We start from the raw sequence: 19,279 nt of genomic DNA, 5'->3' as shown, positions 1-19,279 counted from the left end.
ATTCTTAAAATGCAATGCAATGGATAAAGAACATATTACTATTGCATGCAACCTGGCTGAATTTCATGCAGTGAATGTTATGTGACAGTAGCCAGATACAAGAGGATGTACTGTATATTTCTATTATTTGAAGTTCAAAAGTAAGAATAATTAATCTATGTGGCAATGGAGGTCAGAATAGTGATGACCATTTGGGGGTTTCTGACTGAAAAGGAACACAAAAGAGATTTCTGGGTGCTGGAAATACTCTACACCTTTGGCAAAAGTTTGTCTCTCAGGGTGTTAACTCCCTGTACCTCTGGTTTGTGCACCTCTGGCCCACCTGCCCTGCCTCTGACAAAGCCAGATCCCACTTGCCATGGTGCAATGCTTTATCTGAGCCAAAGCCTCTGTGAATCAGTTTAGACCAGACATGGGCACCAGAGAGAGTGGAGCTGCCAGTCCAGCCCAATAGAGGCCATGCTAAACTAGGCCCTCTCCCTGGAGAAGTAGACAAGACAAGGAGGACATGAGGAGGTGAGGTGGTCATGGCAGCAGCATAGACTCTCAATTGAGCAAGCAGCCAAGGCCCAGTGAACAGGAAAGGCCAAGCAAATCTGGGGAAGCACCTAAACTAAGTTTCTCACAACTTTGTCATAGATAACTGCAAAAGCCACAATTCAATAAGGGCAGGGCAACTAAAGGCTCACACCCCTCAGGAATGAAGGCTCTGGTTACACCAACAGGCGAACAAACAATACAGATCAGCCAAAATGCTGGCTAAAAGTGAGGGAAATTGGTGATAAAGGAAGGAGATAAATATGCATATTGGCTGTGAAAATTAATATAGGGAAGCCTCACTAAAAATGGAATCAGGAGGGTAGAAGCAGAGGCTGAAAGGGGGAACCATACCACTCAATGTCAATTACAGGAAGAATTGTTAATTACAGTCCCCAGTAGAGAATCATCAACAGGAAAGAATCATCCATTACAGGCCTCAACAGGGAAAGACTTACATGGCATCTCCTATAAGAAATCAACTGTAACTGCAACTCAGCCAATTTCTCCAATGGACTTTCCTTTGAAACAAACCCTCTCAATCTTCATAAAATACTGCTCCCTTCCTTTTTTTTTTCTTTGACTTGCCTATGGTTTTGCTATAGCTTGCATGCCCCAAATTAAAATTCTCAGTTATGGAGCACCTGGGTGGCTCAGTCGGTTAAGCATCCGACTTTGGCTCAGGTCATGATCATCTCATGGTTCGTGGGTTCGAGCCCCACATCAGGCTCTGTGTTGACAGCTTGCTCAGAGCCTGAAGCCTGCTTCAGATTCTGTGTCTCCTTCTCACTCTCTGCCCCTCCCCTGCTCATGCTCTGTCTCTCTGTCTCTCAAAAATAAATAAATGTTAAAAAATAAATAAATAAAGTAAAATAAAATTCTCAGTTACTCCTGAATAAACCCATTTTTGCTAGCAAAATGACTGACTTTTATTTTAAGATTAACATGGTCTTGAGACAAGTCCTAGCAGCAGACACTGATTTATTCAATAACTGACTTGCTTTAGGTCTTTTAGGAGATTGCAATTGGCCACCACTTTGTAGGAGATTCTATGAATGATTGGACTTGTACATTCTCTTAAAGAAAAAGCAAAATAGCGTGGGCTCGCACACACAAAAAAATGCCACCTCTACATTATAATATTAGAGCTAAATATTATGGAAGGAGAAGGGTGGATATGAGCAGTTCAAGGGGTAAATTGTGTTGGATTAATCTTACAGAACCCCCTTAAGATTTTCGTGGCCTCATCCATGCACTGGACCCTCAGTTACTCACTCCTTCTCAGTACCTACTTGCTCCTTGAGGGCCCAAGTGGTTCCACTGCCGGAGGTCAACCAGGCACCACTTGGAATATAGCTCCTTATACACCACAAGGCATGGAATCGCTCTTTCCAAGCTACTGCTGAATGGGCTGGACAACAAAGCCAGTAAGTTCAGGGGAGCTGATCACCTATAGGAGATGAGAAGCCAAATACTTCCTCTTCCTCCTTCCCATGGACTGTTCCAAGGCATGGTTTCATTCTAGAGCCCATTAGTAGACATCCCAAATGTCAGGGCAAGTACAACTGCAGGGTGGCCTGCTGGGTCTCTTCATTGTACCACAGTGGCCAGTTTAGTAACATTTCACCTTTTATTGCTTCCCAGCCATCCCTGACTATTTCCCCCTTTCCCTCACTCTCACTGCTCTGCTCTGGGATTAAACTCTCCAATTATTAACACATAAGCTTGCCCTAGACTTTGTCTTTTAGGGAACCCAGGAAAAACATATGTAGTTGGGGGTGTGAGATGTTTTAGAATCAAAAATTTTGATGTATGATAAACGCATACATTTTTTCAGTACACATGAAATAAATTACTTTTGCACCAAAGCATATTTAGATCATCTGGACAACCACTTTATAATTAGATATTCCCACTACTTCAATGCTTTACTTTCAATTGCTTAAAGACATGTACTTGAGCGATAAATTCTATTTATTAGCTGTAAGTACTAACCTAACTTTTATGAGCCAACATCAAAGAAAGGGAATAAACAAGGTGAAATTGATGCTTATCACAAATGAAGTCTTGGGATGAAGGGATATTTCAAGTAATTTGAATACAGTAAATTGGTAGACCAACTTGAGTTTCCATCTGAGGTTTGACAAATTTAAAAGAGTTTATGAAGTAGGTGGAAGTCCATAATTCATATTGAGAGAAATTTAGTTTCAAAAAATAATTTAATGTTGTTAATTTGAATTATATTGACCCATGAGCTGTGGAATAGAAAAATAGAGGTCTGATGAGGAAACTGGAGGGAATTTGCTTTGCACAGTGATATATAAATTTTATCTTTTCTCTCCATTATAAAACATTCAATAATATCTATGTTACTTTCTAATTTTGTTGTTGTTGTTGCAAGTGGATTGTGTAAGAAAGCATCAAGAGGTGATGAGGTTATGTCAAGATCAATGAGGATTTAAAAAAAAAAAAGACCACCATCATAGATAACTGGGTATATGACTTACACTTAATAGTGCTCACTGAATATGCAGAATAGTCAGGCCTCCATGGGGAGGTGAGGGTTGGAGGGTGGTGTTGGGTGGGTCAGTGTCCCTGGATCAGCAAACATTTGTAATAAGTAAATATCTTTTAATGGCCGAGCTGCTTGTCACCTGTGAATTCCTCCAAGGAACAGGATGTGGGCTCCCCACCCTCATTCCCAGCATCTGGCACAGGTGTAGACAAGGCTAATAATCCTTTCAAAATGAAATATTTGAAAGTACACAGAATTTGAGACTAAGCTATATGTATGGTTCCTTATATTGGAGACAAATGCAATGGTGAAAGAATTTTGGGTCAAAGGGTTAAACACTGTGATAAACCACCTCTGATAACTTGGAAAAATGTGTGTCTATATATTCATATATATATATAGAGAGAGAGAGGTTAAGAAAGATACCTCTAAATGCAGCATTCTCCAAAGAGAGAAATCAAAGTGCAATGTGCAGCAATGGGGTCATTTAAGTGTTCTGTTTTCATCTTGGTCCTTCATCTCCTGGAAGGCACTGTGAGCAAGTCACTCATTCAACTGAATAATAATGGTTATGAAGGCATTGTCATTGCAATCGACCCTAATGTGCCAGAAGATGAAACACTCATTCAACAAATAAAGGTAGGTTCAAAATGATAATTATCCATGCTTTGAAAACATTTTTTATCCAATTATTTTTATTTTTATTTTTTGATGTTATTTTTGAGAGAGAGGGAGACAGAGCACGAGTGGGGGAGGGGCAGACAGAGAGGGAGACACAGGACCCGAAGCAGCCTCCAGGCTCTGAGTTGTCAGCACAGAGCCCAACACAGGGCCTGAAACCCACGAGCCATGAGATCGCGACCACAGCCGAAATTGGACGCTTAGCTGACTGAGCCACCCAGGCGCCTCTATGCTTTAAAAAAAAATAAGCGTAGTATTGTCGTAGAGCAAACATGAGTTCTCTAACTCCAGCTGTGTGACATTGCCACATTATTTTCAGGTCTGAGTATGTTTCTTCAGCTGTAAAATGTAAATAATAACACTAAACTATTAGGATTCTTGTGACAGATGAGACCATAAATGCAGTGCACATAACTCAGAGTTTGATACATCATTGGTGCTTAATAAATGATGTCTACACTGACTGGATTTTACCATTGGTTTATATCAGATTCTCCTTTTATTCTCCTAATTGTAATCCCCTTCTCTGTGATCCTATTTAATACAGGAGCCCAGGATGCAAATCTCTGACTTAAGAACAATCCTGACCCTTCCAATGAGAGGAAACTATGCATTTTACCGGCTCCAATGCAAGGGACCCTCTCAGGGCTGCTGGGCAGGCTCACCTCACTTGTTACTTCTCCCATGGGGGAAGGAAAAACTAGGGAAGCATCTAACTGCTAAAAGGTGGAGGGATTAGAGAGGTTGCATACAACAGCAAACTTTAAGAAGGAAATGCATTATAAAAGGCAAAAGTGTAGGTCTGTAAAATGGGAATAATAGTAAGCACCTTCCTCATAGGACTTTGTCATGATTAAGTTTAACAATGCATGCATATAAGGGAAGCTGAGTTAAGGGTATATGGGAACTCTGTACAATTTTTTGCATGTCTTCTGTAAGTCTAAAATTATCTCAAAAATTTTTTTAAAAACTTCAAAAATGTATGCCTAATGCCTGATACATAATAAGAGCTCAGTAAATGTTAGGTATAGCCATCAATCATCAATCCCACTTTTAATCCTTCTAGATCAAAAGAGTTCCTCCCTCTTAACCAAGCCAAAGGGACTGAAGCTTGTTTCTAGGCAAAGTTCCTAAGTGTGAGTTCAGAAGTTAATAGTGTAAGGGCCCCAAAGGTCGTCCCCAAAGTTTCTTTGCTCTGAGCAAAAGCAAGGCCAGAAATATGGAGTTTGGAAAAAGGGCCATCTCTACCACCAAGAGAAGGTTGGGGTTGGAGAAGTGCAGCAGTTGATGGGGGAGGAGAAGCTTACCTGTTTAAGTGGAAGACTATGAGGTCTACCACCATTGGTGAAAGAGAAATTTACATCTTTTGAAATCCCTCAAATCAGATACCTTCGGTAGGTTTTTGATTACCTCTAAATTTAGGCATGAGCAAAAATGAAGTAGCCACTTAAAGTAACAGACAAAGTATGGAAGAAAAAATGTGGCTGGCAATGTTTCTGTCTCTTGCTGGATAGTCAGTAGGGCTCAGGAAATACCAGGAGGAGGACACAGATGCCTTATCTTGAATGACAATGGTCATTTGTATTTATATTGTGCTTTAAACCTTTCAAAGCTCTTTCATCTCACTATCTTAGGGGGATTTTCTTCCTGAGAAATGTACTTCTCACTACAATGATTAAATCTGCTTCCTGGTAGGAGTCCTAAATGAGTTGGGTATAAGTTGGTTTCTACATCTTCTCTGTAACAGGAACACTTTTAAGGACAATAGTGTACTCCGTGTCCCTGAGTAGTTAACAAAAGTGGGTTCCTCACTATTTGATGTTCCAGGTCTGCAGAGTTGAGGGAGCTCACTGTTGGCTTTGCTGCCTTTCCTGGCCATCCCTCACTCTCTGCTTTCTAAGGGGATTCTCTTCCTCAAGCCCTTGTGGGCAGAAGCTTCTAAGTCAGCTCTTAAATACCGGCTTTAGCAGGACAGTCCCTAACATTTTTTCCATATATAGGACCGGCAGATGGCGCTGCAGCAGTTCTATCCACGGCACCTACATTCTAGTCCGTTTTAGTTGTAGAAACAACAGAACACACATGACAGAGTGAGAGAGACTAAGGGAGAAACTCGCTCTCTGCTTGTGTGAGAGCTCTCTGTCTCTCTCTCTCTCTCTCTCTGTCTCTCTCTGTCTCTCTCTCTCTCTCTCTCTCTCTCTCACACACACACACACACACACACACACACACACACATTAAAGATATTGAATGGGAGCAGTTTGGGGTGTTCTCAATGCGTGGGAGCCCAGGCACGCCCTGACTTGGCACTCCTGGACAGTTTGCCACTCATGAAACCGCTTCGTTCATTCATTCTTTGTTCATCCATCCAACAAATATTCATAGAGCATTTACAAAATGTCAGTACCAGGAATCCACTGGTGAATAGTATACTATCCCTGCCCTTAAGGCATTACCAGCCCATCCTATAAACTGTTATCCTCAACCTTCTCCAAACCTCTTAAGTTTAAATGTCTATTTGGATATGAAGCCGCCTTCTCAAAATCTGGAACAGATGATGAAGCAAAGTTTCCTTATTAATGTTTCTATTAAAACATGGAAGACAAGAAAATTTCATGCTGCTCATTCTTCCTGGAGATAATGAAAATTCACGTTTCACAAGTCAAATTGTAATATAATACTCTAATGTAGGAAGTTTTATACCTACTTTTCAACTTTTTGGTGATCTTGACTCAGTGTTTTTATTTTTCATTTTATTTTAAAAAAATTTTTAATGCTTATTTATTTTTGAGAGAGACAGAGTATGAGTGGGGGAGGGAGCATAGAGAAAGAAGAGACACAGAATCTGAAGCAGGCTCCAGGCTCTGAGCTGTCAGCACAGAGCCCGATGCGGGGCTCAAACTTGTGCACCAGGAGATCATGACCTGAGCCGAAGTCAATGCTCAACCGACTGAGCCACCCAGGTGCCCCCAGTGTTTTTATTTTTTTAAATGAGACAATATTATATTATCCTAGTAATTGTTAAAAATCTGGCTTTGGGGGAAGAAGGAAATGCAAATTACAAGAACTTTAATAAAACTGCCCAGGCAGCCATTACTGTCACTATCTGAAGGGAGGGAACCTAAGGCTCATAGACATAAAATAAATTCCCAAGTTTATCCTGTTAGGAAGTGGAAGAGTAGGAGTCACTTCTGCATCAACGGGCAAGTACTTCCCCATGTAATGATGACCTGTTTCTGCCCCTAAGGCCAACCCTGCCAGGCACTGGACTCTAGTCATTCTGGTCTGCTCCAGCAAGGACATTCCTCCTGCAATGACCCATTTTTCTCTTAAATTATCAGTTCTTTTCCATTAGCATATACCTATGTTATAATAGTTTCCATTTTTTAAAAAAAAACAACTAAACCAAACAAAACTCCCTTGTCCTGAAGTCCTCTTTCAGCTAATGTTTCATTTCTCCATTCCACTTTAATCTACAGAAAAACTTGACCTGTTGTCTGTATTCACCGTCTCTGCTTCCTCATCCCCTAGTGTGTTGAACTCATTCATATGGAGCTATCATCTCTGTTCCACTAAAATGGATCACTCAGGTAGCCAAATTCATTGCTCAGTTCTTAGTCCTCATCATACTTGATTGCTCAAGAGCATTAGACACCGATGAGGAATCTCTCCTTCCTTAAACACTCTCGCCACTTAAACGCAGTTCCTTCTGATTTCCTTCCCATGCACCTGCTGCTCCCTCCGGATCTCCTTTGCTGGCTTCTCCTCACCTCACCCCTAAATGCTGGGGGCCTGAGGGCTCAGTCTTCAGCCCTCTTCTCTCCTCTGTCTATACTTGCTTTTGTACCTTTCAGTGTTTTTCAGTCCTAGTAGACCCAATACTCCTTTCTATAATAAATTTCTTATAATACCCTCTCTACCGCCTTGTCATGAAGCAGCTCAGGGAATGTGCAGAGGCATTTATAATTTAACACTACAGCTCTTTTCATTTTAGAGAAATAAAGTCAGGCGTAACTTGAAGAGAAATTAATTACGCCACTTCCTTATATTGAACACTTAGTACTATACTAAAAATAAATACTCTCATATCATTTAGTTAACCCCAAAATTATTACAGGAGCCAGCAGTGCTACAGTTGCATTCATTTTAATTTGAGTTTCTCTCCCAGTACTACTTGGTGTGGGACTTTGAGACCTATACTCTCGAACTGTCAGTTTCTCCCTTAAAGGTTTATTGATCCTCAAAAGATCAAATGAAATGAAACCAATAACTAACATTTCATAGTGGTAACACAATGTTGAAATGTTAACATTTCATGTTGCTAAGTAAACATGGTTCTAAGTGCTTCCTTGACTTCATTTGCTCCTCACAACAAATTTATGAGCTAGTCGTTAGAATATTTTCTACTCTACACGTGGAGAAACTGAGGTTCAGGGGAGCTTGAGGAAATTGCCTGATGTCCTGCCATAAGTGGTGGAACCACAATTAGTGTCTGCCTCTGGAGTCTGCATTGTCAACCATTATACTGAAATACACAGCATGTGGTAAGTACTCAGAAAAGATCAGCTATTATTATTAATAAAAGCTATTTCCACATTTCCCCTTCCCATCTTGATAAATAACTAGTCTTTGGAAATGTGAAATATGGATATAAATTTGAATGATTGACAGTTTTGCCTATTTTCTGTCATAAATGTGCTGGTTATATGTGTTTTCTTTTTTCCCAGGACATGGTGACCCAGGCATCTCCATATCTGTTTGAAGCTACAGAAAGAAGATTCTATTTCAAAAAGGTTGCCATTTTGATTCCTGAAAAATGGAAGACAAAACCTGAGTATGTGAGACCAAAACTCGAGACCTACAAAAATGTGAGAATATCAAGTTTTTTTTCAAATTCAATTTCCTTCTCTAATTCAGATTTTTTTTTCATCAAAATATTCTAGAATCAAATGAAATTGTTTCAAAATACTCTTGCATGAAAAAGGTCAATTCATTTGCGGAATTTTGTAATAATGACTATTTGTTAAATTTCAGGCTGATGTTCTAGTTGCTGAACCAACTGCTCCAGGTAATGATGAACCCTACACGGAGCAGATGGGCAACTGTGGAGAAAAAGGGGAAAGGATTCATTTCACTCCTGACTTCCTAGTGGGAAAAAAGCTTGCTCAATATGGACCACAAGGTAGGGCTAGAGATAAAATAATCTGGTATATTTCTCACAATTTAATGATTTTATTCTCAAAGTAGATCAATAATAGCATTATCTGAGTAAGCATATACAAGCAAAATAAATTATTATAACTTTTTTCACTTAAAATAGAGATTCAGTGCAAATTGGTGCAGCCACTCTGGAAAACAGTGTGGAGGTTCCTCAAAAAATTAAAAATAGATCTACCCTATGACCCAGCAATAGCACTGCTAGGAATTTACCCAAGGGATACAGGAGTACTGATGCATAGGGGCACTTGTACCCCAATGTTTATAGCAGCACTCTCAACAATAGCCAAATTATGGAAAGAGCCTAAATGTCCATCAACTGATGAATAGATAAAGAAATTGTGGTTTATATACACAATGGAGTACTACGTGGCAATGAGAAAGAATGAAATATGGCCCTTTGTAGCAACATGGATGGAACTGGAGAGTGTGATGCTAAGTGAAATAAGCCATACAGAGAAAGACAGATACCATATGTTTTCACTCTTATGTGGATCCTGAGAAACTTAACAGAAACCCATGGGAGAGGGGAAGGAAAAAAAAAAAAAAAGAGGTTAGAGAGGAAGAGAGGAAGAGAGCCAAAGCATAAGAGACTCTTAAAAACTGAGAACAAACTGAGGGTTGATGGGGGGTGGGAGGGAGGGGAGGGTGGGTGATGGGTATTGAGGAGGGCACCTTTTGGGATGAGCACTGGGTGTTGTATGGAAACCAATTTGACAATAAATTTCATATATTGGAAAAAAAATAGAGATTCAGAATAGTGTATTTCCCAGTTAAAATTTAAATTCTTCATGTTTAGCACACGTGTGTAAGTACAAAATTTTTAATTTTTAGAAATTGTTATCAGATAGTATTATAATATACTTTCCAAATATAATCAAATGCAATAAGTTTTAGATAATTAAGGTAACTAATAACTAGTACTAGGTTTCTTCTCTATCTTGAAAAGATTAGGACCCATTTGATTTTCTTCATTTAAATAGGGAAGGCAGAGAAAACAAACAAAAGAGTACTAGCACCTCAATACCCCACCCCCAAATACACGAATGCACTTATGGACCTTATCAGAAAGAGGTGTCAAACAAATGTACCTCTCTCTTGTTCCTTTACAACATTCCATCTCTACTCCATAACAGGAACAGAAAATTCCCAACCTATGGCTCAATATGTGTTGAACTGATTTACCTAAGTGCCCATCCCACTCCTGAGCCCACCTCAGCCATCATGGTCACCACATTTATAATCTCTTCTTTCTGTACTGTGCCTCCATGCCTGCTCTCCTACAACCTTCCCTTCCCTTTAAGAGGTCATCAGTTGTTCCCCAGCACTGACAAAATAGTCTAAATCTTTAATTTAAGATTCTAGGTATTCCTTAGCATACATCCCTTCATATAACTGTCCAAATTCAGCCTACCTAGGAATTTACATTCCAGAAAAACTGAGCTGAGTGTAAGCTCAAATACTCACTGAGTGCCTATTAAGTTCTAGGCACTATTTGCCAAGGCACGGCAATGAAGTCATGGTGTCTATTCTCATGGAGATGTGTCTAGTGTGACAGACTAGCATTAAAGAGTAATGAAAATATAACATGATAAAGTGTCATAATGGGATATAATGAAAGTGCAAAGGAGGGGAATATGGACAGGTTTAGGATGTCAGAGAAGGCTTCTAGGTGGAGATAAGCCTGATTTTGAAAGAGGAGTAGGAGTTATTCAGAGAAAGAGGGAAAGAGTATTCTGAGTCAGAGGAAAACTATGTGAAAAGAACAAGAGATGAGCAAGAACATGGTGTGACTCTAGACAGCAAAAGGAGTTTAGGAATTCACTGTGATTTTAGAGTTTTGGTAGTGGATGAAGAACAGCAAGAGATATGGCTTCAGAGAGGAGCAGAGCCTGGATCAGGAATCTTGTATGCCATGTTGAGATGCTGGACTTAACCTGAGCACCATAGGGGAGCCATCTATGACTAGAGATATGGTGGCCAGTGGGTGGCCATTGCAGTGATTCAGGAGTAGGCAGCAGTAAGATTGGAAAGAGGAGACTAGGTCAAAGCAAAAAGCCAGAGGTATAGTAGGCAGACCTTGAGGGTTAACCAGATATGAACCATGAGGGAGAAGGACATATTGGGGATGCTGGTCTGGCTGCCCTATGAATGCCTCTGGCTCCCACAACAGCCTGAACTGGGCTCCATCGTTATACTTGAACCACTAGGGATTTTAGTTATCTGATCATTTGTGTCATCTGCTAGACTGTGAGCTGTGTAAGGACAAGGCAGTTGTTTCGTCTTTGTATGAATAACTGCCTGGCACCTACTAGTGCCTGATTAACATTTGGTGAGGCAAAATAAGTAGTTATATTTTAAAGAAATGTGCAGTTGTCATTAGATTTTTTTTCCCTGAGGAAATCAAACCTTTAACTGAAAAAAATTAACATAGCAATGCATAATGATGTTCAGAAAAATTACCTTCTCCTAGTGTGAGAAGATAATTTTGTCATTCTTATTGTAATCCGGTGTTTAAACTATTTTCTCACAGGAAGGGTCTTTGTCCATGAATGGGCTCATCTGAGGTGGGGGGTATATGATGAATACAATAATAACCAGAAATTCTACTTTTCCAATGGAAAAAGACAAGCAGTAAGGTATGTGTATTTTAATTTAATTTTTCCCAACCTATTTTTAAGCTTATTTATTTATTTTGAGAGACAGAGAGAGCATGTGCACACATGGGCACTTGTGTGTGTGAATGGGGGAGGGGCAGAGAGAGAGGCAAAGAGAGAATCCCAAGTCGTTTCCACACTGTCAGTGCAGAGCCCAAGGGGGGCACAGAGAGCTCGATCTCATAAGCCTTGAGATCGTGACCTGAGCTGAAATCAAGAATCAGATGCTCAACTGACTGAGCCACCTTCCCAAACTATTATAAAATTGCAATCATTTTTTTCCATGAATTGACTTCAAAAATATCAGTTTTTTTATATTTTTTATCTTTCATTCTCTTAGCGCCCTCTTTTTCAGCTTCCCACAAAACTACTTCTTTTGTTCCCTTTATAAGTGCTTCAATTAGTTGAATTGTCTACTCTGCAGCTACAAATCATTTGCCTCTGTGTGTGTGTGTGTGTGTGTGTGTGTGTGTGTGTGTGCAACGTTAAGAAATCCACAGGTACCATGTTCAGTGTCTCCATCTCCCTATATCAGAATCAGGGACATAAGCCAGCCTAATGGGATTCTTTAGTGCCTTGAGGGCAGAATGGTATCTATGTGGACTTGATCAGTACAAATGGGCCTGGGAGGGACTGTGGAACTTACATAAATGACAACCCAAATATTAAAACAAAACAAAATTTATCCCAATTTAAATTAAACTTTCTGTACTGTCAATAGAAAGCAAAACGAATACTTGAAAAGTACTCTTGGCTGCCATTATTTTATGGGTGAGTTCAATTTCAGTGAATATAAACTGCTTTAGCACTAACATAAAAGGCAGGGAACTTCCCAATTTACTTTAAAGAGGTAGCATCATTTAGACACTAAAACCTGACAGATGGTATGAAAAATAATTCTGTAGATACAGTTTTCTACAAAGATTTTAAATTAATGGATAGTAAATTATATCTGGTAGAATTAAGGGGATAACAAACATACTAAGGCCAAGTAGGATATCTTCCAGAAATTTGAAAATATTGTGATATTAGGTAACTAATTAATATGGCATATTGAGTACAGAAGAAAAATAATGATGCCAATAGATTCTCAGAGGAGTTTGATAACCTTGCACACATATGCCCGAGTTTAAAAACAACAACTCATTTTTAAAGACTAAAATTTGGTACAACACTCCTCTCCACTTCTGCTTCCAGTTCTGTTTGCCTGATGCTGTTCAAGGACGGGAGCTAGGACTGGGTTCAGTTACTGTCCTACGTGGTGCAACTGTTTCCAAGGGGAGCTGCACTTGGCTCAGCACTCAATCTTGGCTTCCCATTTCTCCCACAGGAGCATTACTACTCACCATTTCGCCTTTCTTTACTACATTCAAACTCTGTTAGCTAGGTCCACTTCTGTTGTATCTTCCCTCATTGTTACATAACCTCAGGCATAAATAGACATTACGTGCCTCCTAGAACCAGGCACAGTCCACCAGATTCCTTTAGCTTATTCCCTCTGCACCTCACAGACCACACCCAGGGGCCCTTCCCTGATGTGATCATACATTGGACCGACCTCTACAGTCTTAGCCAATGCATGCCATCCCAAACCCAACACCTGCCTTCCGCACTTCTCTTTTCTAAGCTTCTACATAGTTGAATGCTGTATATTCCCTCAAGAGAAAAACTTATTAGTAAGCTTATTAGTCCTTCCTAGAGATATTCTAGACATATTTACATATACAGCATGTTCTTCCACAGATAACATTAGCAAAGCTGACATGATCACCATGTCCTCTTAACAAAAATTTAATTATAGTGTATTAATAATGTTTATTGCTTCTTATCTTCCAAATATTTTTATTGCTTTGAAGGGCTAGGAGCAATTTTAAAAAATGATGGTAGTGACCACAACAGAAAGTTACTTCTTTAATAAGATACAGAACATTCACTGAAAACTGATAGCCTTTCATATTTAATAGGGAAATGCTAGAGACATTCCAAGGAATAAGGATGACCACTATTAGCATATTCTAACTTTGTTTAGAAAGTTGGAGCCAATGCAATAACACCTTAAACTGAAGAGGTTAAAAACAGTGGGGCAGTAGGGAGCTGCTACTCAAAAGGAAGAGAGAAAATTGCTTTTAAGCAGATGAGACATAGTCCACTCAGAAAACCCAAGGAAATAAATAGAAATTAAAACTGACAAAGGAAGTCAATAAGGGGACCAGATACAAAATGAATATTCAAATTACCTTTCCATAGATTAACAATAACGAGTTCAAAAATATAATGGAAAATTTCTTCTCCACTTAAGATAGCAATTAAAAGTGTAATAAAAGTAGGGGAGAGGTATCACCTCACAGTGTCAGAATACCTGAACTCAACAACACAAGAAACAACAGGTGTTGGTGAGGATATGGAGAAAAAGGAGCCCTCTTGAACCGCTAGTGGAAGCGCAAACTGGTTCAGCTGCTCTGGAAAACAGCATGGAAGTTCCTCAAAAAGTCAAAACTAGAACTACCCTATGATCCAGCAATAGTACCACTGGGTATTTACTCGAAGAATACAAAAACACTAATTCAAAGGGATACATGCACCCCTATGTTTATAGCAGCATTATGTACAAATTATGGAAGCAATCTAAGTGTCCATCAATAGATGAAGGAATAAAGAATATTGGAACAATGGAATATTGTTCAGCCATAAAAAAGAATGAAATCTTGCCATTTGCAACATCATGAATGGATCAAGACCATATAATGCTAAGTAAAATAAGTCAGAGAAAGACAAATGCCATATGATTTCTGTCATATGTAGAATTTAAGAAACAGAACAAATGAGCAAAGGGAAAGAGAGAGAGAGAAGGAAACCAAGAAACAGATTCTTAATTAACTGAACAAACTGATGGCTACTAGAGAGGAGGTGGGTGGAGGGAATGGGTGAAATAGGTGATGAAGATTAAGGAATGAGTGCACACACTTGTTGTGATAAGCACCAGGTAACTAAAATAAAAACTTAAAAAATAAATAAAATAATTTTTTTAAGTAGGGTCAACTCTAAGAAATGTGAAAGTCATGTTAGAATAAAACAGTGAGATCCTTCTAAGGAATTTAAAAGAATATCAAGATAAGTTGAGAGACTTTGAATTCATGGAAGATGTAAATTCAACACAAATCAATACATAGATTTTATGAAACTAGTTAAAATACATCTATTTTTACCTCATTTTTAAAATCCTAGAGATTATTCAGTAGATAGTAGCTAAGAAGAGTTTTGAAAAGAATAGTAATAAGTGGTCATTTTACTTATTGAATTTTAAATATACTCTAAGGCTACATTAATTAAAACAATGGGGTCTAATAGACACATATATAATAATTTATTATTTAATACAGCCAGAATTACATATCTATGAGGAAAGGCAGAATTTCTTAAGATATCAGAGCAATTTTTAACTGTGTGGGGAAAAAATTAACAGACCCTCTTTCCAGTTGGATAGGCTCATTAAGTATAATGAGTAAGAAACTAGATAAATATTAATAAATATTGAATTGTTATTTGGTGAAGTTCTTTCTATGCATTCAGGAATCGGAAAAAGACGTAACTAAAGGAATAATAAATTTGGTGACATATGAATTAAAATTTTGGTTGTACACAAATCAAACGTAAATTAAAGAAAAAGGTAACAACAGAAAAACATATCTATGAACATTAAGAAACCAGACTTTTAAGAGCTTAGTATTATAACACACAAAGAACTTTTTAAAACCAAAAACAAAACGGTAACCCCCTAATAGAAAAATAGACACTGGAGAAGAATAAATAACTCACAAATGAGGAAATAAAAATGGCCAATAAACATATAATAAATGTTCAGACTTACTAGTAATCAAAGAGGTACAAATGTGACTAGGATGAGAATCACTTATTACCTAGTTAGTAAAGCTACTTTCAGCGGGATGAGCACTCCCACAGATGGTTGTTGGAGGCATAAACTGGCATAACTTTCCTTAGAAAGCAATTTGATGGCACATATCAAATCTGTTAAACTTTTCCTATTTTTTGATCCAGTAATTTCATGCTTAAAAATCCATTTTAAGGGAAATGACAGAATGGGTTGTATCCACAGACTTTAAAATGTTCAAACTTTTACTCTGGGAATCAATCATGTAGCAAACTTGGAAACAGAGCCAAAACTTCATGTGAAATTTTATTTATTCATTGAAGTTTTACTTTTAGTACTGAAAAATCAGTACCAAATTTCTACTAATTGGGGGGGGGGGCAAATTAAATAAATTAGGCTAGATTCATTTTATAGTATCAAAACATACAGCTATTAAAGTCACATTTTAAAAGGATATTATGAATTATAATAATACATTAAAATCTTAAGTATACTAACATACCAAGTTTTTTTTTTAAAAGCAGGAAGCAAAGCTATATGTGCAATGCTATGTTGATATATAGAGAAGAGAATGCTTCAATATGTTAACAGTAGCTTATTTCTAATGGTGGGACATGATTTTTTTATATTCTTCTTTATGCTCCTTTGCTATTTTCCAAATTTTCTGTGGTGTTGATACATTACTTATATGTTTAAAAAATAAAATGTAGGGGCGAAGGGTACCAGGGTGGTCCAGTCAGTTAAACATCTGACTTTGCTCAGGTCATGATCTTGTGTTTTGTGAGTTTGAGCCGCTCTGCGAGCCCCACTGGGTTTGAGCCCTGTGCTGATGGCACAGAGCCTGAAACCTGCTTCCAGTTCTGTGTCTCGCTCTCTCTCTCTGCCCTCCCCTGCTCACGCGCTCTCTCTCTCTCTCTCTCTCTCAAAAATAAATAAACATCAAAAAATGTTTAATAAATAAAATTTGGGGGAAAGTCGTCCATTTATAATAGCCACAAACTCATAAGCATATAAAGAAAAATCTAAAATACCTACGAACATATAAGAAATATCAAAAATTGTATAACTAGAAAAACAGGAAATGTCTGTAAGCCTTTTGAGGGAAACAAAAGAGAGTTCCTGATTTTCTAGCAATGAGGGTCCTAGATTAGGAGGTAGCTAAGGACTTGGAAGTTTATTAATTCTGACAACAGCCATAAGCCAGAGTTAGCTTTTCTGCTGCAAAGAAACAAATTCTGATACCGTTTGGGGAACTCTTCAGATACTTTCTGGCAAATAAAAATGACTCTGATGAGAATTTAATAATTTTGCTATTTAAGGTGATCTATTTGTTTATAAGAGGAAATTGTAGACATCAGAACAACCTGACCACAGAGTCTAATAACCCTTCAAAATGATTACAGCACCTAAACGTATTAATGTATTTTCAGATGTTCGGCAGATATTACTGGCAAAAATGTAATAAACAAGTGTCAGGGAGGCAGCTGTGTCACCAAATCGTGCAAACTCGACAAAGTAACAGGGCTGTATGAAAAAGGATGTGAGTTCATACCTTATAGCCCGCAGACTGTGAAGGCTTCCATAATGTTTGCACAAAGTATTGATTCTGTAAGTATTCTGTTCTTGTATTTTTGTCTTCTTGACACTTATGAATTTAGTGAAGTATCTTATCCCTGATTGCTGCAAGAAAGGATCAAATTTTAGGAAATCACCAGTGAGCAGCTGATTCTCTGTGGGAGAAACTGGGAGTACAAAATCAGCGATAAATTCATTATCTCCCCCCCGCACCCCGCACCCCCTCTTTAGGTCCATTAGTGAGACTCCCATCATCTCCCTCCCATGAGCCTGTGGTTTCACTGCTTAGAATCATCTCAAATATCCTTAAAGGCAGACAAGCACAACAATTTTTGGTTAACTAAGAAATTTACCCAAGAGAATTAGACACTTCTTTTTATTCATTAATAAAAAGTAGCCTTAAATTTAATTTGCAGAGATCTCTTTTCAGTCTGCATATTTGCTTTTGGTTGTTAACTGAAATTTTCAATCCTTTAAGAGTGTTGCTGCCTATAAGGGGTTTGAACATAGTTTTAATAGTTTTAAGTAGTTTTTAAATGTGTCCTAATGTTTTTTTAAATGACCAACTGGTATATAATAAATTTGACAAATTATCCTTACTAGTGTTAAATATATATATCAGCAAATTTGCATAAACTAAAACTAAATGCATCAGTTTATCACTAACTAAAATCAGTGGAGAGACTTTGTGGGGAGACTCTCCTGTCTTTCAGTCTCATATAAAATTATGTTTTCCTTTTGAAATAGAAGGCGAAGTAACTTGCAAGATTCTGTCAATAAAAATGTGGTGTAAGTTTTAAAAATGTGATGTACCATGGTCCAAAAGGCCCATCCTTCACTCTGGCTTTGCAGTTTATTTCTAGACTTATTCAGAAACTTTCAAGAGAGGGCCCTCATTATGTTTTAGATTAACCACAAAGTTAAATTTAATGCATGATCAGGTTTAGGAACCTCTGCCTGGAGTTCACATACAAGTTTTTCAGAACCCCTGCTAATATGTAGCCATAATGATATTATGGAAACACTACCAAAATGACCTGGAGAATGAAAACAGAAAAAAATAAGTGCTTTACACCTAATTATTACTTTCTATATTACTAGAATCCTGGATATTTAGGATTTTTAATTGAATGATAATACTGCAAATAATAGTCTGAGAGGAGGAATGAGGTTACACATTCTTTGCATACTATGCCACCTTTTTTAATCCCCCCAAATGCTAGCAATGTAAATACTTAAGAAAGGGGAGGAAACTTTCATTTACTGACTGTGTTAGTATGGACCCTATTCCGTATGTTCTCATATAATTCTTGCATAATAACTGTTACCCTTTTGCAGATTAAAAAAAAAAAAAAAACCTGACACGCAGATTTTAGAGTTACTCAAAAAACAACAAACTTATATTGAGCTTTTATTATGTATCAGACACTGAACCAAGTTTTGAGGAAGCAAAATTTAATGAGTCAGTTTTCTGCTATATTCAGTTTATAGCCGAATAAGTGTACTAACGATGTTAAAGGGATCTTACTGAAGCATCCACGGGGTATTGGAAAGCCAAAGGGCTGAGTAGAAATTCTCTGGAGGGAAGGTAGGAAATGAAAAAACAATTTGAAAATGACCTTTTGGCTGAAAATGAAGGTAAAGTTCACAATGCAGAAGACAGAGGAAAAGAAATTCCTTGACAAAGTGGGAACCACGAGCAAAGGCATAGAGATATAAAACAAGGCAAGTTTGAGAATTTATGGATCACAGTGGGGGGAAATTAAAAGACTTGGGATGCACAGGCAGAGTGAGGATGTAGAGTGATGCAAAAATCTAAACACAGATTGCTCCTTGTTCTGTGAAATAGTCCAGATTACAGTGTATGAACAATGATTAGCCACCAAAGGGTCTTGAGTACAGAAATAAGAAAGAAGATGTTTCTAGAAGCTGCGCAGTGGACCAACTGGAGGGCAAACAAGATGGAAAAGTCAGATAGGAGACCAAAATAGTCTGAGTCACGGACCATGAGGGCTTGAATGAGGGAGATTCCAATGGAGAAGGAGAAAAATGATGAACTGGAGAGAGAGTGAAATATATGGATCTTGGTTATTTGGTAGAGGGAAGACGATAGGATTTCCTGACTTAGGTGGTTGTGTGGATAGTGGTGACTTAAGTTAGAAAATGCAGGGGCGCCTGGGTGGTTCAGTCGGTTAAGCGGCCGACTTC

The 19,279-nt window shown here is 38.2% G+C and overlaps 1 protein-coding gene across 1 annotated transcript in view; it reads left to right on the top strand.

Moving 5' to 3' along the window:
• Positions 1–3,514: 3,514 nt before the first annotated feature.
• Positions 3,515–19,279, top strand: part of LOC131504437 (calcium-activated chloride channel regulator 1-like) — a 31,063-nt gene continuing 15,298 nt past the window's right edge. Inside the window, exons 1-5 of the mRNA XM_058716714.1 lie at positions 3,515–3,691; positions 8,461–8,601; positions 8,768–8,915; positions 11,484–11,589; positions 16,927–17,104. Coding sequence (XP_058572697.1) covers positions 3,530–3,691; positions 8,461–8,601; positions 8,768–8,915; positions 11,484–11,589; positions 16,927–17,104 — 735 coding nt within the window. The 5' untranslated portion in view covers positions 3,515–3,529. The remainder of the gene's footprint in view (positions 3,692–8,460; positions 8,602–8,767; positions 8,916–11,483; positions 11,590–16,926; positions 17,105–19,279) is intronic.

Source organism: Neofelis nebulosa, chromosome 2, assembly GCF_028018385.1.
Source record: "Neofelis nebulosa isolate mNeoNeb1 chromosome 2, mNeoNeb1.pri, whole genome shotgun sequence".
Classification (NCBI taxonomy): domain Eukaryota; kingdom Metazoa; phylum Chordata; class Mammalia; order Carnivora; family Felidae; genus Neofelis; species Neofelis nebulosa.
Note: the sequence above shows the minus strand (reverse complement) of the source record. Positions and strands in the feature narration are given on the sequence as shown.